The following is a 21,390-nucleotide window of genomic DNA, read 5'->3' on the forward strand; positions in this document are numbered from 1 at the left end:
GAAATCACCAACATTAATGCAAACTTGCTAGCTCATTTACTTCTCCAGTTTCACACTGATCTCAGTCTTTTCAAATTCTATTTCACAGCCAAATTTCTTGGGAATCAACAGGTGAGCTATGGGCAAACCCTGTCTTTTAACTACCGTGTGGACAGGGGAGGCAGACACGCATCCGCCCACGATGTGATCCTGGAAGGTGCTGGTCTACGGGTCACAGGTCCGTTGATGCCTCTGGGCAAGACGCTGCCTTGTGGGATCACCAAGACTTACACGTTCAGGTAAAAAGAGTGACTACAAGTGGGTCAGGTGACTGAAGTCCACATCCTTTGTTCATGCATTTGATCATTCGTTCTTTTAACAAGCTTTTCTGAGCACCTTTCATGTAACCAGACATGGTGTTATGTACAGAAACAGTATGTGCTTCCTGCCCTCAGGCCCTTGACAGGCCAATGGGAGAAAAAAATAAACAGAATATTACAGTGTGGCTTGTTAAGTGACAAGATAGGCAAGGTGGGCATAGGTATTTTGAACACACAGAGGAGGCATAAGTAACCCACATGGGAGCGATCAAGGGAAGCTTCCCAAGAAAACATGACAAGTGAAGAACAGTTTTCTAAGGATAGAAAGGGGAGGGCGGGGAAGGTGAGCAAGGCAGGGGAAATAATCACGCTTGAGGACGTTTTGTGCGTTAGGAAATTCTAAGTAGTTAAGCATGAGTGAAGTGTGGAGTGGGGGAGAGGAATACAGTGAGAAGTGAGGTCAGTGAACTAAAGAAAAGAAGTTGGGTTGTTCCTGGAAGGATTCCAGTAAAAAACAGAACAACATTTGAAAGACCTGTGCAGGCGATGATGATATGATGCTATGAGATATCATCATGCTAAATGAAGAAGTATTGGACGTGTCCAACGTAGAACGTGAAAGCTGACTTTTGAAAAGAGTAAGTGAAATGTGCTCAGTTAACCAACCATTTAAACAACAAACCCAAAAATTAATGGTAGCTCTCTTGAGGGTCAGAGCTTCTTGAACTCAGCGATGTTCCTGATATTACGTTTTGTGTGGCCAGGAATAGAAAGTGGTCTCTGAGGACTCAGGCCAGCACTGGAAGCCATGACCCCTGGGGCTGCGCTTCTTGCACTGGGATGCCCTCCATCACTTCCTGTGGGGTTCATGCTCCCTGCAGAGAGAGCAAACTCCAAGTTTAAGCCTACAAGGATGCAGCTACCCATCCTTCATCCCCCTCTAGGCAGGGCCATGAAGGGGCTTAGCGGTTCCCACCTTCTTGGGCATATAATTTATATCGTGTATACAAATTATAAGACTTGATAAGAGTTGTATTTTTAAGCTTTGGGCTTTAAATCCCTCAGATTAAATGAACGTCCAAACAGTAATTGGAGCCCCCAGCTGAGTTACTTCGAGTATCGGAGGTTACTGCGTAACCTCACAGCCCTGCGGATCCGAGCTACTTATGGAGAATACAGTAAGTGAGGAAGGAAAATTAATTTCTCTCTTAGGTTTGAGTTTGTCTCAGCTTCCTGAGGTGGTGACAGTCTCCAAACAAGTAGGTAAACTACTTGGTGGTTTTGATGGAGGGTCTCCGATTGGGTCTAAATTCTTATACTCTAGAAGTTGTTAAAAGTAATGTTCCTCTAAAAAGAAGTTAACCCCAATGAAGAGTGAATGATGCTCCTTTGCTTAAGAGTCTCCAAATTTAGATGAAAGCTGATTATTTGAAGAAGATAATCTACAACAAATGGGCTTATCCCCTTAGCTAGGAAATGGCATCTACAACTCAGCCCTCTGTTCCTTGAGTTGCTGCTCCTTGGGGATTATACTCGGTGCTACCGTGTTCAGACATCACCTGTACTCTGTTAACTCCTTTTATTGAACTTCACATGGGGGGACTCCGATCCCACCTGGAATTCTGTAAATGTGAGTTCCTTGAGCTTTTTAGCACTTACATAAACAGGAAGCATCGCTCGCTGGCATGCCTAATTTCCACATCACTAACGAAGCGAATCAAACAGCACGTAGAAAAGGTGTTTGTTAACAATTTTATTGAATCTTTACTTCGAGCCAGGCACATTATAATATATGCATTGTCTCATTTCATTTCATAACCAACACGGGAGGTCCCTACCACTGTTACTTCTCTTCCACACTTGAGGAAACACCATGGTAGCAAGTTGTGTGTGACTTGCCCAATTCGCACAGCTAGCGAGGGTGGAGCCAAAATTTAAACCCTGCCTTTCCTGACACCACAGCCTGTGCGTCAGTCAGGACGGATGGCGGTACGTCTACCCAGGGCATAGTGAGTGAACGCCACCTGTCTTTGTTAGCGAGTTAAGAAAAATAAAATCCAAAGAGAGGCCTGCCTTTAGATCTTTCGACCTCACCACTTGCTCTTTCTAACCCGATCTCCAAATGGCAGGCACTGGGTACCTCGACAATGTGACCCTGATTTCAGCCCGCCCCATCTCCGGAGCCCCAGCTCCCTGGGTCGAACAGTGCGTGTGTCCCGTTGGCTACAAGGGCCAGTTCTGCCAGGATTGTGCTTCCGGCTACAAAAGAGATTCTGCCAGACTGGGACCTTTTGGCACCTGTATTCCCTGTAACTGCCAGGGGGGAGGAGCCTGCGATCCAGACACAGGTGCGTGAAAGGACACCTGGCCCAGGTGGCCGGGGGTGGTCAGGTGACTGGGGTCTCCCGTGCAAGAGACAGCTGTGTAAGGAAGACTCTGCCTGCACTCATTTCGGAGACAGGAAAGGATTAGGAAGGTAGGGCTGGAGTCAGAGAAGATGGACATGGTGCTTTATTACACTCAATCCTTTTCATTATGGAACATGCCGCGAGGGTGTGGGAAAGGTACCAGGTTACAGGAGACGGCTGTCATGGTTCAGTGCTGGGGGTGTCGTTGGTGTCAAGTTTCAATTGTTTGGAGAGATCAAAAGCAATGTCAGGGCCTGAATGAATGTGCGGACAAATGGTGTCAGGCCATGGAGGGGGGGCGTGTTACATTATGGGTGGGAAAGGAAGCTAGGTCTACTGAGCATGGGGGAGCCATGTAAGAGTCAGGGTCGTGGCCAGGTTTAGAGTTGGTACTAGGGCAAAGGTGAATGCCGGTGCTCAGACACTTCGGGGAAAGCTTCAGAAAGGAAAGTTTTGGTTCCAGAGCTCTGCCTCCCACGCATCACCCATATTACAGGAAGTGTATTGTTTTACCCTGCTCGTTTCTCTGCCCTCCCTTCTTCCTCTGCCTCCCAGGAGACTGTTATTCAGGGGATGAAAACCTTGACATCGAGTGCGCCGACTGCCCCATCGGTTTCTACAACGACCCACACGACCCCCGCAGCTGCAAGCCGTGTCCCTGCCACAACGGGTTCAGCTGCTCTGTCATGCCGGAGACAGAGGAGGTGGTGTGCAATAACTGTCCCCAGGGGGTCACGGGTAAGGCCCCGCACTGCTGCCCCCGCACGGGCACCATGAATTCCCGTGAATGGCTGCTATTCCAAGCAGTCTCTAGGGGATTATAATTACTTAGGGTTACTGTAGAAGGGCTCATTCTAAAGATAAGAATGCGCCCAAAGGGTGGATGGAGGAAGGGCAGGGCATGGTTTATAGGGGATGTACGTATGGTTAATGTTGTTTTAGGTTTGTCATTAGGAGATGAAGTTTTCAGATGAAATATGTGGTTTATTTTAAAGATTTTACTTATTTATTTGAGAGAGAGAGACATATAGAGATAGTGAGAGAGAGCATGAGTGGGGAGGAAAGGAAGGAGCAGCCTCCCTACTAAGCAAGAAGCCCGACTCGGGACTCAATCCCAAGACTGAGATCATGACCTGAGCCAAAGGCAGATGCTTAATCGACTGAACCACCCAGGCGCCCCGAAATACGTGGTTTAACTAAGCTTTACACGATGAACCAGGGAACAGAAGGGAAACTTAGTTTGTCACATTTCTCTCCTGGGGCGCCTGGCTGGCTCAGTCGGTAGGGCATGCGACGCTGGGTCTCGGGGTTGTGGGTTCGAGCCCCACGTTGGGTGTGGAGATTAATTTAAAAAATAAATAAATAAAAGAATAAAGGCACATCCCTCTGCTGGCCCATCTGAAAAAAGTTAATTCTTCAGCGACAGCCTCAGTGGTATTGCTATAAATCTGACTTTTCCCCGACCACCTAGTTAACTGGCAGGAAGCCTCCTAGCAGGGCTGCTGTGTTCTAACATCGGGGACCACCGTGGAGCGAAAGAGCTCAGCTCTTGCCCTGAGCACCTGCCCCTGAGGCTACTGTTCTGGGGTCCAGGGTGGGAAGCTCTTCTGGAAGGGCGACTGGTCTTGCTGCCAGCAGATGACCACTCAGGCTTGGGCATTTGTTCCTTCCAGGAGCCCGCTGTGAGCTCTGTGCCGATGGATACTTTGGGGACCCCTTTGGGGAACGTGGCCCAGTGAGGCCTTGTCAGCCCTGTCAGTGCAACAACAACGTGGACCCCAGTGCCTCTGGGAACTGCGACCGCCTGACAGGCAGGTGTCTGAAGTGCATCCACAACACAGCAGGTGTCCACTGCGACCAGTGCAGAGCAGGCTACTTTGGGGACCCGTTGGCTCCCAACCCGGCGGACAAGTGTCGAGGTAGGACTGCATCCCCAGACAGGTTGTCCGGTTGCGGGGGGGTGCGCACGCACGTGGGTACGTGTAAGCTCACTGGCTTGCACACATGTGAGAACTACCGATCAGCGAGGCCAGCAGCAGTAAGAGTAGGCCGCTTTGGTTTCTCTGACCAACTGGCCTACGAACAGTCTGGACCTCTCACCTGTCAAAGGCCTTAAGACCCCTGCAGCAGGCTTCTGGAGGACAGAGCTGGAGGGTGTTGAATGGGTTAAAGCTGGGCGGGAGAAGAGAAAAAGGTCGAGTTTACATTCCTGAGTGGAAGAGGAGATGGAATGGGGCCAAGCCATATGCCTCATTCCAAGGCTTGGCAGGAGTGCTGCCAAGCTCGTTCCAGGACAGCAGGAAACGACTTGAGACTAAGCCTGAACACATGCGGCAGGGGGGTGGGCAGCAGTTTAAAAGACCCTCTCAGGAAATCAGTGTAATTGATGTAGACAAAGGTAACAGTTCCAAGTTCTACTAATGAGACTTGGCTTCAGCCTCACCGCTATCAGGGCGCATTCCTTAGGGCTGCTTCGGATCAAAGTGTAAATGTATACATCAGTCTTCTCGCTCGACCCTTCTATCAAGCTTCTGTACATGTTATATTCAGGAGGCAAGTTTAGTTCTAGGCAAGTTCAAGTTCAGTTCTAGGATGCTGGCCTGCCCCACAGACTCACCCCTCAGTCACAAAGGTCCCAGACTAGCCCTGGTGCCCAGAATTCAGGGGCTTGTTTATTATAACAGAGCCAGAGAGGGCCTCTGGGCACCCAGATGGGAGGGCTCCTGGTTCCCCAGGTCTGCAGGGAGCCCAGCACCTCCCACTCACCCCAGAATCCCCAGCCCTGGAAATGCCCGGGGACCTCTGTTTAACCTGGGCCTTCCACCCAGGAACACAAATCCCACCTGCCCTAACCCCAACCTGTGGGTTAGCTCTGATGTGTTAGAAAGTACCCCCTGATAAGGAAAGAGCCCACATGCTATGAGCAGTACTGAGTTCAAGTCTAGTTTTTTACCATACCTATTGTATTACACTGGCTATGCCAATTGATCTCTCTGAGCCTCAGTTTCTTCATACGGATGAATAATATTTAACTCAAAGTGGTTGCAAATATAAAATGAAATCGCATCTGAGAAGGTACACTGTAAAGGATAGAATACCAGTTACAAGGTGCTATTAATAGAGACTTCACTGGCTTTAGACCACACATTTCTTCACTCCACCATCTGTTGTCAAGCACCTACTACCATGGACCCAATGTGCAGCTACATACTGAGGTCATAAGTCAGTTCCAGCCCCCAAAGAGATCATATGCTAATAAGGAAGACACACAAGTATGTAAGCAAATAATGACAGTATACTTAGATATGTGATCATATTACCGTGTGCCAAGTGTTTTGTGAGCGCCATAGGGCAACCCAGAGAATCACCGTAACTCCCTTAGTGCGGTGTCTCACCCACTGGTATATCCTCAGCTCCTAGAACAGTGTGGCACGTGGTAGGTACACAATCAGTATGAATGAATAAAGGTACTGCTTTTTTTTTTTTTTACTGCATTTCCTACATCAAAGGCAGCAGAGCAAAAAGAAAAGAGCAATGCCTCTTTCCAAGCTCTCATTCCGGTTTACCATTTACTTGCTGTGTGACCTAGGATAGATTACTCAACCTCTCTGAGCTCATAGTCCTCATCTGTAAAATAGATAGAGATTACATCTGGCATGTAATAGGCCCAGAAGACATGTTATTCCCCTTTTGAGCAAAGCTAGAGTGCCTACAGAATATCTAACAGGCTCACAATTTGATGGGAGGAAAAAAAGAGTAAGTGCCACCAGAAAGGGTGGACTGTTGTAGGATCTCTTTATCCACACCCACACCAAACAACTTCTAGATGATTCCTAAGATCTATCTATATTAGAAATGTGCTTAGATACATCAAAAACTAATGATGTAATATATGGTGATTAACATAACAATAAAAAATTTTAAAAAAAAGAAATGTGCTTAGAGGCACAGGCGAGAGACGAATCTAGCACAGTGTGCAGTGACTTTGCCATTGGTCACTTGAACTTCTTCCTTTTATCTTTGCCATACCCTCCAGTTTCTAGAATTAGCTTGATATGAATGCTTTCTGTTTGTCTGTCTTTTGTCTCTAGCTTGCAACTGCAACCCAGCGGGCTCAGAGCCTGGGGAATGTAGAAATGATGGCAGCTGTGTTTGCAAGCCGGGATTTGGCGGCCTCACCTGTGAGCATGCAGCACTAACCAGCTGTCCAGCTTGCTATAATCAAGTGAAGATTCAGGTGTGCATGCCGCCCAGCCCTCACCCCCATGAGTAAAATTGTTAGGTGTCCACTGGGTGGGTCTGTCACAAATCTAGGACTCTCTTAGTCTCCTGGCGATGAGGGTGGAGATTACTATTTCTTTCTTTAAAAACTTCCATATAGAAGTAATAATGCTTCAGGTTTGTGCTCTTATATACACCATTTTCAAGATCCCTTTTGAAGATACTGTCTGATTTGGGACTCTTGATGACTTAGTCAATCTGCAAGAGAAGACATTCTAAAGTCAGTCACTGAGCAAAGTCTCCAAACATTTGCAATTTTTCAGTCACATGGCCAGGTGGAACCAAGAGTCCCACCCAAAGTTCCCTGATTCTTGGTTCCACCTGGCCACGTGACTGAAAAATTGCAAATGTTTGGAGACTTTGCTCAGTTCAGTACTCTTTCCACTTATAACATTCCACTTCCTAGCTGGATTTTTTCCAAGAGATGTCTTTGTAAAACAAACGAAGAAAAACGTAAATATGTAGATTTGAGGAGTCTAGAAGGTGTCAAGGCTGCTCAAACAAGAATGGCCTCCAGAAATTTCTCATTCACATTCCAGAGAAGAATGAAATTGATGTTGTTGTTAGTTATTATTATTTTGTTGGGGTCAAGGGCGAAGGAAGAAAAGGCCCAAACAGAGCCCCAAAGGTAGAACAAACTCAACTTGTTTTTTTTGTTAACTTTTCTATTTAACCTGCCCTCTATAGCACTTTCTTTGTTCCAGACAGTGTTCCAAGCACTATCCAAATACTAACTCACTTCGTCCAAGTAATAACTATGAGATATTATTATTATCCCCATCTAATGGGTAATGAAAGTGACTTGCCCAAGGTCACACTGACAGCTAATGAGTAGTGGGGCCAGGATTCAAACTCTAGGCTCTAGCATCTTTAACTACCATGACATGCCAAGCATTTCTGGGCTTTTAGCTGTTCTCCCCTGAGTACCTGGTATTGGACTGTGATCCCCACAGTCTGATCCTCTTTCCTGTGTGGTTTCAGATGGACCAGTTTATGCAGCAGCTCCAGAGCCTGGAGGCCCTGGTTTCAAGGGCTCAGGGTGGTGGCAGAGTGGTGCCTGACACAGAGCTGGAAGGCAGGATGCAACAGGCTGAGCAGGCCCTTCAGGACATTCTGAGAGAAGCCCAGATTTCAGAAGGTGATGAAGGCCAATTGCCCTTTAGACAGAAGGGAATGTATAATCTTCTGTCGGGTATCAGCTCGGTGGGTGTCTCTGTCCAGCACTTGGAGAGAGAAAAGGACTGTCTGCGATCTCCTGGGACCTGAATGATGGTGATAAGAGAGTGGCTGCATGCGTTCATTTATTGGGTTTTTACCATTTTGCCATTAGCCAGTCAAAGTCACTCTTCAACCCTCCCTCATGTCCTGTTTCTCTGTGCTGACTCCAGAAGTGCTCAACCTCCTCTTCCTTGTTGGCACCAGGTGCTAGTAAATCTCTCAGTCTCCAGTTGGTCAAGGCAAGGAGCGAAGAGACTGGCTACTGGAACCGCCTCAATGACCTCAAGACGACTATGGAAAGACTCCGGGCCCTGGGCAGTCAGTATCAGGACCGAGCTCAGGATACTCACAGACTGGTCACCCAGATGCACCTGAGCCTGGAGGAGAGCGAGGCCTCCCTGAGAAACACTGTAGGTGTCGCTGGGTTCAGGGTAGTGAGGATCACTGCCATATCGGGGCACCCACCCGCCGTCTCTCACACTCTTCGGTCTACCCGGTAGAGAGCTGAACTTCTCTTCCTTGAAACAGGCGTACCTGTTCTTTGTGTTCTTGGGCTTCCTGCAGTTTCCCATTTTACTGCCTGTATGTTCTTTCTAGCTCATTTCTTGCTAACCATAACCTCATGTTGGCCCTCTCTCTTCTCCCTTCTTGCTGCACACCTCCTAGCTGGTTAGCTCCTAGTGGGCAGGATTTAGTTTTGCTCATGTTTGCATTCTCAGCCCCCAGCACAGTGTGTGGCTGTGATACATGTTTGCCGCATGAATGAATGAAGGAATGAATGAGTGAATGTCCATTTCATGAACAAATGAAACGGGAGGAATGGTGGGGAGAAGGAAGGAATCCAGTGAAGACAGGATTCTGGAAAGGGGAAAAAATTGTTGCCAACGTGATTTTCTTAACGATGTAGTTTGTATTGTGATAGGAGGGAGAGATTTGAATGGGCCCTCCTCTCTTTCTCAGCAAAGAAGGTGATGGTGACAGTAGTGTAGGTGGGTGGGTAGAAAATGAATAAAGGATCCTGGAAGATAATCAGGTTTTATGCTGGCAAAACGAAGGATTTAAAGAATAATGTGTACTGATTTTTTCCCCTTATTACAAAAATAATATTTATTGTAGAAAATTTAGAAAATAAATAAAAATCCCCTATGATCCCATTATTAAGAAATAACCATCACTGAGGGCGCCTGGGTGGCTCAGTTGGTTAAGCGACTGCCTTCGGCTCAGGTCATGATCCTGGAGTCCCGGGATCGAGTCCCGCATCGGGCTCCCTGCTCAGCGGGGAGTCTGCTTCTCCCTCTGACCCTCTTCCCTCTCGAGCTCTCTGTCTCTCATTCTCTCTCTCTCAAATAATAAAATAAATAAAATCTTTTTAAAAAAAAAGAACCATCATTGAAACTTGGTATATAGTCTGTTGACTTTAAATACATATGAAAATACTATTAACATATATATATTCTTAAATGAATCTATTTCTATTTACAGTTTTTTTAAATTGGATTTCCACTTTATTCTCTTTTTTTTTAAGATTTATTTATTCGAGAGAGCGAGCAAGCAGAGGAGGGGCTGAGGGAGAGGGACAGGAAAAGAATCTCAAGCAGACTCCCCGCAGAGCAGGGAGCCCAATGCGGGGCTCAATCTCACAACCCTGAGGTCATGACCTGAGCTGAAATCAAGAGTCAGACGCTTAACTGAGCCACCCAGGAGCCCTGGATTTCTACTTTATTCTTGTCTATACTTTTTTTTTTAAATGTAATGATCATGGTGACTAGGGACTTTTGATGTGTCAGGGTGTAGAATGCTCTGTGGCTAATGACAACTAGTTCTAACAGGACAGATGCAGAACCTACTTAGGCTCCCGGGCTGAGTGCAAAGCTTTAACCAATTCTCCTTTTTCCACAGAACATTCCTTCCTCAGAGCACTACGTGGGGCCAAATGGTTTTAAAAGCCTGGCCGAGGAGGCCACAAGATTGGCAGACAGGTAAGCGGGCCCCTGCTTCGGACTACCTGTGCAAGGCCAGACTTGAACAAGACGGTAGGGTATTCAGGACCTAAGCAATATATTCATTACCTCTCGGCACCTTTGCAGCCCTTTCCTTGCCTTGAAGCCACTTTTTTAAACCTCTTGGCTTTTAGCCTGTGTAGGTGGCCACTGGGCATGGTCATTTGGCAAGTGTTGGGGGTGGGGGTGTTTTTTACCCCAGATTTTTCTATGACTCACGGTATGGCTCTGGTGTGTGTCAGATGTGCTTTTTCGGGCCCCGTGAAATGAATCAGCCTTTGGAAAAGAACGTTCTGCAGCTTTGAGGGACTCCCAGGCTCCCACATCAAGCCTGGGAACAAGTAGCAACGAGTTGTTTGCTAGCCTGTGGGAGCCAAGACTGCAGAGAGGGAACCTCCTCCCCAAAACCGGCTCTGCAGGACCCCAGGGATAACAGGCTGCTCCCTAGTCCTTGCCTGACTGTAAATCCTACCGTGTTAAAGAGGTTTGCTCCTAGCAGAGTGCTCAGCAGGGTAGCAGGCTCTGCTAATCCCAGATGGAATTCAGTCAGTGAAGGAGGTTGATTTGTGTTTTGTAGCATAAACTGCCTGCTGAGCTTGTTTGTTGTTGTTGTTTGTTTTTATCACTTTGTAAGCATTTGGGGGATTTTATTGGCAGGCTCTGTCCCCTCTAGTGGTAGACCCAATGTAGAATTTCAGCAAAAGTGAGGGGAGAGGGGTGGGTCCTGGATGAAATAAGACCTAGGTGTTTCTTCCTGCACAAAACAGCTTATAAATGCGGTACTTTATCCCCCTGAGACTGCTCGCACCCGTCTCCCCGCCCCACACCCTGCTGCCCTGGTTACGCCATAAACGGAAAAGATCACCAGCTAGGGTCTAAGACATGAGCTCCATCTCCAGAACACCTCCTGCTTCCTGACAGATCCTCTAATTCCGTCTAATCTGGGTTGATTCTGTTTGGCTTTTCTAGACAAACCAGTTCCCTTACTCCTCTCCCTTCCTTCCAATAAAAGACTTAAAGGAAGCCCCTTGCAATGAAAACTCCAATTCTTTGTTTTTAATCCTTTCAGCCATGTTGGGTCAGCCAGTAACATGGAGCAGCTGGTAAGGGAAACCGAGGACTATTCCAAACAAGCACTGTCCCTGGCACACAAGGCCCTGCAGGAAGGAGGCGGCGGGGGCAGCTCGGACGGCTCTGCGGTGCAAGGGCTTATGGGAAAGTATGTTCGACGGGTCCTCACCTGGGCCAAGATTATCCGCATCCTTCCAGGGTGTAGTGCAAACCACGGTCGGGGGGCACCGGTGCTTCATTAAAAGATATTACTCCTAAGGGACAAGAGAATGAGAGCGTTAATTTGGGGGAAGGGACATGCCTTTATGTCTGGAGAATCAGAAAAGACTGATTAAGTAAAACTTGTGTTTTGACGGAAAGATTGCAATGCTTGGAGAAGTTGTGGTGGTTGAGTAAATGCATCTGACGACATGGGGGAGATAAAAAGAATATATTATCAAGACTTGGGAAACTTGGGCTGAATTCTTCCAACCCAACCTGTATAAACGTTAAGGCTTATGTTTAGATTGTGGAGAGGGACGCGTATCTGTCACATCACCTCATTCGGTTCTTCTGATAACTCCAACTGCATACTTTTGACACAACAAGATGAATGTTTGCTTTTAATAAAAAGAGTGAGTCCTCAAAGTTCTCTTTCTCCCCACCCTGCAGGTTGGAGAAAGCCAAGTCCCTGGCCCAGCAGCTGTTGGGGGAGGCCCCTCAGACTGACACTGAAGCAGAAAGGTCTTATCAGCATAGTCTTCGCCTTCTCAATTCTGTGTCTCAGCTGCCAGGAGTCAATGATCAGTCTTTTCAGGTGAGGGCATGTACTGATGTGCTTGGTGGACAGAAGAAGGGCCATGGTGCTTGCTTCTCTGGGGGTTCCATACCATGGTTTGGTCATTCAGCTTTTCCTCCACAGGGACCTTTCTTGTGTTTGATTAGGAAGAATATCCTTCTTGTTAACAATTTCCTTGTTCTTAAACTCCAGTCTTTGCCTCTGAGAAAGCCTTAGCCCACATCCTGAACCTATGAGTGGATAACAATTTTATATCTCCTCCTTAGTTTTGGGGACTACTGAAACTTGTGGGAAATTATTAGAGATAAAGCTTGCTATTTACATTTGGGTCCAAACTATAGTACGTTTCTATGTACAGCCATTCAGAAGACTTTTGTTTTTCTCAGAAGTTTTACATTGTTTCTGTCATTGATTCCTTTAACTATTACAAATGTATTACATTAAGAAGATTTAGCTTTCTACCTACGCAAAAAGTGCTACACAGTGATTCCCATAAAAGTGTTTCCATGCATGTATAAACCAACAGGTAAATTTTAAAAAGAGAGAGAGAGAGAGAGAGACAAGACCTGTTTGATGCTTGGGGAAACTGCCACCTGACTATCATTAGGCATTTTGCTTCATTTCTATTAAACTTTGTGTCTGGATTGCTGTTGTTTTCAAGCTCCTAAGAAGGCTGGTGTGGCGACTGGTGGGCGGAAAGTCAGACTCCTTCATGTCTTTGGGCCCACAGGTAGAAGTGAAGAGGATCAAACAAAAAACTGACTCTCTCTCAAGCCTGGTGACTAGGCGTATGGATGAGTTCAAGCATGTGCAAAGCAGTCTGGGAAACTGGGAAGAAGAAACCCAGCAGCTCTTACAGAATGGAAAGAATGGGAGACAGGTATCCTTTTATTAACTCATTCACTCAACCAACAGGTACTGGATGCCTCCCATATGAATAAATATGGCAAGAGGCCATAAATATGCAACCCTAGGAAACTCTCTGAAGGTCATGGTACCACTGCTTGTAGATGGAATAACTGAGATACAGACAGCTTGATGTAATTAGTTCTGTTCTACCCACTGAATCGGCCCTCAAACCTAGGAATAGGACTCAGGCCTCCTGAGTTCAATTTTGGTCCAGCTTTTTCTACTAGCTTGGCTTTAGGAAGTATCTAGAGTATAAAATTATGATTTGCAAAACTGTACTTGTCCTTGATAGTGGACTGGCGTTTGAGACTGTTCCCTATACAGGATGTGTCGTTGGTTTATAAAGTTTGCTCTGTCCCAGATTGTGGAGGGCTTTGCGACAGCACCCCTAGACTTTCTGGTGAATCACAGCACTCAGTTGTCACAAAGAGAAATATGTCCAAGTGATTCTGCTGGTCGGAATGCTCCTTCTAGGTGTATGTTACATTTACTCTAATCTTATTCTGTCTGCTGGTTTACAGACATCAGATCAGCTGCTTTCCCGTGCCAACCTTGCTAAAAGCAGAGCCCAAGAAGCACTAAGTATGGGCAATGCCACTTTTTATGAGGTTGAGAACATCCTAAAGAACCTCAGAGGTAAGCATTTCATGGTCCAGGTCACTTGAGTATGTTAAAGGAATAACCACAACTTTGATTTATTTTGAGTCCCTGTGTATCTCTCTAAATTATAGGTACATTGGGATATTAACAGACACTTAATAAATACCTTCCTAAAGTAAGAAATTGTATTAATATTTGATGTAGTGGAAAGAATTTAACTAGATGTCAGAAGGCTTGAGTTCCGAGCTTGGCTGGGCCGCATGACGGCTCTGAGCAGACTGTGTGACCATAGGCAAGTCACAGCCTTTCCAGACCCTAACATCCTCTTCTTTAAAGAAAGAAGGATCTCTGAGGTCCTTCACAGATCCAACATCCTACTACAACACCGATATTTTTCCCTTTTCTTTTGTAGCCTGGTTGATTCCAATATATAATCCATGTGGTTGCTTTGTGGTGATGATAGAGCAAACTGTCACAGCACCTGGATCCCAGGAAATCTGGGTTTGTGCCTTGTAGAGATTTGGTTTACAATTTCAGGTTTCTTCAGTAAAGAACAAAAAGAAACATTTCTCAAGTCTTGGGATTTTCTTCACAGAAAGAACCTCTCTACCCATTCTGTTCAACCTCCAATTCTCATCATTGGCAGCTTCGGGTTTAAGGCTCTGGCTTGAAACTTTGGGCTTCAGAGATTTCATCTATTTCTGGTCTACTTTGGGGTCTTAATACTCTTGCAGTGGTGGGAACCCAGGGCAGGCTGATTGTCAGTTTCTCTAAGCAACGGCCTAATCATGGCCCTTTCAGTGCCTCCTTTAAGCGGCTTTCTGCTGGATAAGAAAGGGCGGTAACAGCCACAACTTCCCACACTCTTGCCCCCAGGCAGTAATAACCCTCTTCCTGGGATTTTTCTTAAAAACTTCAGCCCCATTCAATTTCATTTGTTATGTTTCACAAGTCACTTTTGTTTTCTTGTCTTCATTTCAGAGTTTGACTTGCAGGTTGAAGACAGAAAAGCAGAAGCAGAAGAGGCCATGGAGAGACTCTCCTACATCAGCCAGAAGGTCGCAGATGCCAGTGACAAGACCAAGCAAGCAGAAACAGCCCTGGGCGGTGCTGCTGCCGACACCCAGAGGGCCAAGACCACAGCCAGGGAGGCCCTGGAGATCACTGACAAGATAGAACAGGTAAAGAGAAATCGAAATGCAGGTTGGCATGTGCAGCCCCAAACGCAAGGGTCGTGTGGGAAAAGAGAGAGCATTGGGCTCGTTTTGGCCCCTAGATCTCAGAGGGCTGTCGTGGTCCGTGGCAGCCCCAGAGCCACTTATGTGCCCCCTTTTGTTGGTTGAGTCACAAGGCTTTCATTGACCGAGAGCTAGAACCTAAATTTTCCGCTCCCCTTTTGGACAATACCATGAGAAGAACCATCCAAGTTTGGGTTTTTGTATCAACTCTTGTATTAGTGTCCTAGAGCTGCTGTAACAAAGTACCACAGGCTGGATGGCTTAAGACAACAGAAGTTTATTCTCTCACAGTTCTGGAGGCTAGAAGTAGAAATCAAGATGTCAGCAGAGTCACAGTCCCTTGGAGGCTCTTGGGTAGAAACCTTGACTGCTTATTCCTAGCTTCTGGTGGTGACTCTCACTCCTTCTCTTCAAAGAGCATTCCGTGTAATGGGGGGAGATAGAGTAGATACACAACCCGTATGGGAAATGCTGTAGTAGAAGTTGTGCTTCTCGGCTGGAAGAGAGCGCCTTAGCGCTCATTTAGGCATGACTTCTAAAAAGCTTATGCAACTCTAGAAAGCCCAGAGGAAACTCTTAGGATCTGGACTATTTGACCTCACTCTTGGACCACTTGGTAATTTGCAAGAATAATTTCTAATTTTAAGTCCCTTGAGGGTGGAGACCAGTTTTATGTGGCTCTCTTTATATGGCTTTTAGCACAGAGATACCTGCAATTTGATGTTTAATAACAGCTTATGGGTAAAGATATTGATAAATTTTGTCCTAATAAAAACAAGAGCCACAGCTGTTGCCCATTTTCATTCTCTGCGCCTTGAACTCAGCTGTCTCAAGGATCCCAGTAAAGTTGCTCAAACGACTGTGGCAGCAAAGAGCTACGACAGGAAATGATGTGAATTTCTCACCCTCTGGGTTTTCCCAAATCGTTTTTATTGCGTTCACTTTTTGGTGAGCGTTGACCTGAGAGGGACCCAGTGTCTCACTGCTGACCCTCCTAGTCCCTACAGACATACCCCCGAATTAATTTGTTGGAAGCAGAGCTTGGAGAAGGGTGTGTCTCCAAGTCTGACTCTTGTTGTTCATCTAACTTACTCCAGCAGGGTCTGGCTGCAGCTGTTTTTCTCTTTTTGTCCCTGGGACGTTTTTGTGCCTCACCCCTCTCTCTCCTCCCGGCCCTGGCTCCCTTTCTTTTCCCAGGAGATAGGAAGCCTGAACTTGGGAGCCAATGTGACAGCAGATGGAGCCTTGGCCATGGAGAAGGGACTGGCCACACTGAAGAGTGAGGTGAGGGAAGTGGAAGGAGAGCTGGCCAGAAAGGAGCAAGAGTTTGACCTGGATATGGACGCAGTGCAGATGGTCAGTTCCCATCGTTCTCCATGGGAGATTCCTGTAAACCTGCCAGTATGAGAGACACCCTTTCAAGACTGCTTTGTATTTCTTTTTCTTCAGGTAATTACAGAAGCCCAAAGAGTTGATAACAGAGCCAAGAATGCTGGAGCTACGATCCAAGACACACTCAACTCATTGGACGGCATCCTACACCTAATAAGTATGTGGAATATCCACAAGCTTCCAGCCCCATGCTCCAGGGCTGCTCTCAGAAGACGAGCTAGACCTAGCCCTGATAAATGGAAGCCTTAAGAGTACCCTTAAGGGTATCAGAAATTTGTTTTATTTCTAAGCCCAGATACTTTGGGCACACAACTTTACATTTTCTGGACTCTATTTTACCATCTAAAGATGGGTCACTGAGTTCCTATTGCCCTTGGAGGTGAAAGTCTGTAGCTCAAAGATCTGGGTGTATTTAGGGAAGGTATATTGAAGCACAAAGAGGTTAATCATGTCTCACTGATCCCATAGTAAACTGTGGAGGCAGTATTCAAACTTCACGGCTCAAGAGAAGACTGGACAGTTTGACAGTCCTGCTAAGGATTCTGACCTTGGTCCTGAGAAGCTTGTGGGCAGTTGTGGGCAGAGGAATAACATCATCACCATAGATTCAGAAAGATCACTAAGTGGAGTTACACAAGTGAGTGGAGCAGCCTTGGTTAGACAAAAGGCAGGGTGAGACCACTTTGGAAATGGCGGAGGGAATCGAGGAGGGAGATGACAGAGCCTGAGCTCTGAGGCAGTAGAAATGGTGAGAGGGGAGTTCTCCCAGCCTATGAAGTCAAGAGTCACTTGTCGATTCTGCTGTTTGTCCCTAGCCTGCAGTTATACCCTGATATAACCAGTTGTGGGACCTGGGGTTGATAGCCCAGAAGAAATGTAAAGGTAGTAGGTACATGAGATACTGCAAAATTTTCAAGTAAAATAGATTTGATGGCACAGGGTGGCAAGAATTCAGATTTACCCACAGAATCCCTCCCCCACAAAAAAAACTGATGAGGATTAACATTTAGGATTGGTAAAACTGATAGCAAACCCTCATTCGGCCTGTTTTATCAAGCGTAGACTGCTGCAGATAGGGAACAAAGGATTCAGTCACAGATTCCAGCCACATTCCGGAAAAGGCTTGGTTCTACATTTTAGGTTCAGTAGAACAACTTTACTATTTTTTTGAAAGATTTTTATTTATTTATTTATTTTGAGAGAGAGCGCACAAGCAAGGGGAGGGGCAGAGGCAGAGGGAGAAGCCGACTCCCGCTGAGCAGGGACCCTGACATGGGGCTTGGTCCCAGGACGCTGGGACCATGACCTGAGCCGAAGGCAGACACTTAACCAACTGAGCCACCCAGGCGCCCTAGCTGAAGAATTTTAAAATCTGATTTTTCTGTGGACTACCATCCTCACTTACCCTGGAAGATCAATATTGTCTGTGTTGTTATACTAATGAGTCTGCTTTGTGGTCCAGTGAGCCCCAAAGAGTAAAGACCCTCTAAGGGTAAAAAAAAAAAACCCCAAAAACCCCAACTCCCCAGTGGAGCTTTTAGCAGCTTTGTTCAGTGTTCTGAAAAAGGTAATGAAACAAATAGGGCCTTTCAAGAGAAAATGAGAGCGTGGGGGAAAGAAGTTGGTGGGGATTATTAAACATTTACTAGGTGTCAGGCACTCTGCCAGGTGTTCTCTGGTGCAATATCACTTAAGTCTTTTAAAGGTCCTATGAGACAGGTTTTATTTCTTTTATTATTTTATCTCACAGAGCAGTAAACTGAGGCTCAGAGGGGTTGATAGGGTCCCATGGATCACATAAACTGTGGAGGTGGGATTCAAAGTGAGATCTCTTTGTTGCCAATGCTCCTGCCCCTTTTTTGAGCAGTTTGTACTGCCTCTCTGTGGACATGGTGGTTTTGTTCCCAAGCTTACTTAACGTTCTTGGCATGTCATAGACCCCGAATGCTGGAAATCTCCCCTGCTCCTCAGTGAAGGACCGATCCACTGGATCTGCATTTTTGTTATGGTGTTGTTTCTCCTGTTTGCTCCCTGGAGTCCTGGACCAGTCACAATGTCATCACCCCAGGCACAATAAACTCGGGCAGGCAAATGCTATCACCACAGCTCCGATGTGGGAGGCAACCTGACCTTGAGTTTGAATTGACCAAAGGCCACCCAGACCCTATGCACATCAAACAGGTTTGGCCAGGTGCCCTTCGTGCTGACATTAGTTTTAGATTGTGTGTGGGTAAAACATACCTGAACAAATAAGACTACATTTCATATGGGAAATAAACGAATATCTAGCCAGATTCCCACTGTCTCAGGCCAGAATGAAGTCTTACATCATTTCCAAACAGCTGGAATCTATCCCCCAAATAGCAAAGCATACCTTGGCCTCTATAAACCCAAAAGCCCAGCCAGTTTCTAAAGGTCTTCTAATGGAAAATAGCAAGGTTATTTCCTAAGGGTAGTTCAGTAAACATAATTTGGAGTTGGTCCTGATCCGAGGGTGAGCTGTGTGGGGCAGGCACCTTGGACAGTACTCAGTCTCCAGTGACCTTCAGCCTTCATCCGTTCAGAGCATGAACTGTTGGCCCCAACGTGAAAGGAGAAATCCAAGCTTCCTATTTCTTAACTATAGTGCTCAGAGGTTTGAACTGGGCTGTTCAAAACTAGTAACTAGGCTAGAGCTCTTGGAACATTTTCTATATTATCTATATTATATTGTGGTCCAAATGTAAAATATCCCAGTGTAAAATAAGCCTTTTATTATTATTTTTTTTAGTTTAAAGTTTTTTATTTTAAGTAAACTCCATACCACCCGTGGGGCTTGAACTCACAACCCTGAGATCAAGAGTCACATGCTCCACCGCCTGAGGCAGCCAGACACCCCTAGAATAAGCACGGCATACCATTTCCTCTGGGCAGGTGGAAACAGGAACTAGTTAAGGGTCTAGAGGGCCCACGTGTGTTCAAGGAGATCTAACCACAGCTCTTCTATATTAACTCTTTTCTCATTCCCTCAAATAGGTCAGCCTGGCAGTGTGGATGAAGAGAAGCTGATCTTATTGGAGCAGAAGCTCTTCCGGGCCAAGACTCAGATCAACAGCCAGCTGAGGCCCTTGATGTCAGAGCTGGAAGAGAGAGCACGTCGGCAGCAGGGCCACCTCCATGTGCTGGAGATGAGCATAGATGGGATTCTAGCTGATGTGAAGAACCTGGAGAACATCAGGGACAACCTGCCTCCAGGCTGCTACAATACCCAGGCTCTTGAGCAACAGTGAATCTGCTCTAGAGAGTTCCCAACTGAGGTTCTTGGGATGCATAACTCAGGAGCCATCTCGTGTGAATGGGGTGGGATGGAGACATTTGAACATCTTAAATGGGCATGCTCAGGTCCACTGAACCTGACCCCATCCCTGAGATCTTGGCCAGATAAATGTCTTGTTACACCAGTGTGATACTACTTGGGCAATGAGGTGGATAGCATTGGGTATGAGACTGGCCAAGGGCCTGGACCCCAAAGGGTAGACTGGATGGAAGGACAAGCTGCACGGCCAGGTGTTTGCCTCAGGAGAGTCACAGCCTGAGTCCTGGAGTATGGACAAATGCTGCTAGGCTAGAGTCAGCTTATTTTTTGGGTAATGTGACCAACGGAATTTTTTTTTTTTTTGTACTTTGCCCACCCAGAAAATTCTTCTCAATGTCTGAACAGAGAGTGAAGTCCAGTCACACTGTGGCCAGTGAAATACTATTGCTTTATAGTGTCCAGTGCAAGCTTCTTGTTGACCAGAGTTCCTCCCACTTACCACCCAGTTTGTCAACATGTGTTCCACTTTCAAGCTGGAAGAAGTGAACAGTGGTGGAGTGAGAGGCTGTAAGGCTGGTCCATTTGGAGCCATGGTGCCTGCTTGGGTCCTGCCACCTTTGAGTTCTTCTGGGGCCTGGAAGTGACATCCTTTCTCCAGTGATGCCATGACTAGTTAGAGACTACACTTTTATTAAAGCATTTCCGACCAGCAAAACAAACTTTGGGAAGGTATTTAAATTTGGGTTTCAAAGTGATAGAAAAATATAGCTTGGGCATTGAAAGAAGTACAATTACCTAGAAGATTTATTAGTCCTTATTCAATCCCACTTTTCAAATGCTAAAAATTGTATGTGTCTGTGTGTTTTATTTTCTCACTCTCTCTGCCTATAGCAGAGAATGTTCCTACTCACACTGGAGCTGGGTAGACTCCATCCTTCCATCCATCCATCCATTCATCCTTACAACATATATTTATTGAGTACCTCCTGTGTGTCAGGGGCAGGGGTACAGTGGTGACGTAGTCTCTGCTCTCACAGAGTTGATTGTCTAGTAAGGAAGACAAACATTAAAAAAATAAATTTAAACGTACAACTCTTGTTCATCACAAGTGGTTTTTATTGCAATAACCCCCTGGTTTGCAACCTCACTTCTCAACAGAACATATGTTGCAAGACACTCCCAGGGGGGCATTTGGGTTTTGGCAAAGCCGAGATGGCTCTGGGTTGTGCACACTTCTTTGCATTCTAGCTGTCACTCCTCCCCTTTCCACACCTGATTGCAACAGACTGTTGAGTCATGATTACACCAGTGGGAATTGCTGGAAAGACCAGAGATGCTTCCATCTCGTCTTGGAAGATGTTGGTGCAGACTCGCCTTTGTACTTCCTTGGCTTTTCATGGATGTGTTTTTGAATAAAGAATAATTCTTAGATGGCTGTGGTCAGTTTCTAACTTGTCAAACTCGTCTAAGATGGAGGTACCAAAGCAATGGAAACTAAAATGCCCCAGAAATAGCAATGAGTCCTAGAGTTCACATTTTTCTGAACATCTTGTTTTGCCCTTTGCAACCATTCGAGCACTTTATAATTATAGAGTTAATTGGTGCTGTCTCCTCAGCACAAAGGATTTATTTCTGGAACAACCTGAACAGGGTGGGGTTTTAATTAATATTTTTGTCTTTTTTTCTTCGGCTATGAAATTAAGGTAAAATCAATAGTCTGTTGTACATTGTCATGCTTTTTAATAGATAAAAATCTAATAAATTAAGATCCTGAATTGGCCATCTAGCCAAGTGGCTGAGGAAAAGATTCTGTTCCTGTCCACATTAACCCCACAAATTCTGAGAGGTCTGATCACTTTGCTTTACCTTCTGTAGAAGTGAATTTATAATCCTGTCTTGGG

General features: G+C 46.0%; 1 protein-coding gene across 2 annotated transcripts in view; it reads left to right on the forward strand.

The window, feature by feature from the left end:
• The window catches only part of LAMC2 (laminin subunit gamma 2), a 53,685-nt gene extending 34,222 nt beyond the window's left edge, over window positions 1-19,463 (forward strand). Inside the window, exons 7-23 of one of the 2 annotated variants that reach the window (XM_028121559.2) lie at window positions 89-278; window positions 1,365-1,477; window positions 2,429-2,647; window positions 3,263-3,445; window positions 4,381-4,626; window positions 6,799-6,944; window positions 7,970-8,126; window positions 8,411-8,616; window positions 10,106-10,185; window positions 11,276-11,425; window positions 11,929-12,083; window positions 12,793-12,935; window positions 13,486-13,600; window positions 14,546-14,745; window positions 16,000-16,158; window positions 16,252-16,351; window positions 19,210-19,463. In XM_028121559.2, the coding sequence (XP_027977360.1) occupies window positions 89-278; window positions 1,365-1,477; window positions 2,429-2,647; window positions 3,263-3,445; window positions 4,381-4,626; window positions 6,799-6,944; window positions 7,970-8,126; window positions 8,411-8,616; window positions 10,106-10,185; window positions 11,276-11,425; window positions 11,929-12,083; window positions 12,793-12,935; window positions 13,486-13,600; window positions 14,546-14,745; window positions 16,000-16,158; window positions 16,252-16,351; window positions 19,210-19,463 (2,816 nt within the window). Of the gene's footprint in view, window positions 1-88; window positions 279-1,364; window positions 1,478-2,428; window positions 2,648-3,262; window positions 3,446-4,380; window positions 4,627-6,798; window positions 6,945-7,969; window positions 8,127-8,410; window positions 8,617-10,105; window positions 10,186-11,275; window positions 11,426-11,928; window positions 12,084-12,785; window positions 12,936-13,485; window positions 13,601-14,545; window positions 14,746-15,999; window positions 16,159-16,251; window positions 16,352-19,209 lie in introns of both variants that reach the window. The other variant, XM_088016767.1, reaches the window with a different exon arrangement.
• The last annotated feature ends 1,927 nt before the right edge of the window (window positions 19,464-21,390 follow it).

Source organism: Eumetopias jubatus, unplaced genomic scaffold, assembly GCF_037043125.1.
Source record: "Eumetopias jubatus isolate StellerSeaLion01/CBP00866 unplaced genomic scaffold, mEumJub1_p1.0 scaffold_12, whole genome shotgun sequence".
Classification (NCBI taxonomy): domain Eukaryota; kingdom Metazoa; phylum Chordata; class Mammalia; order Carnivora; family Otariidae; genus Eumetopias; species Eumetopias jubatus.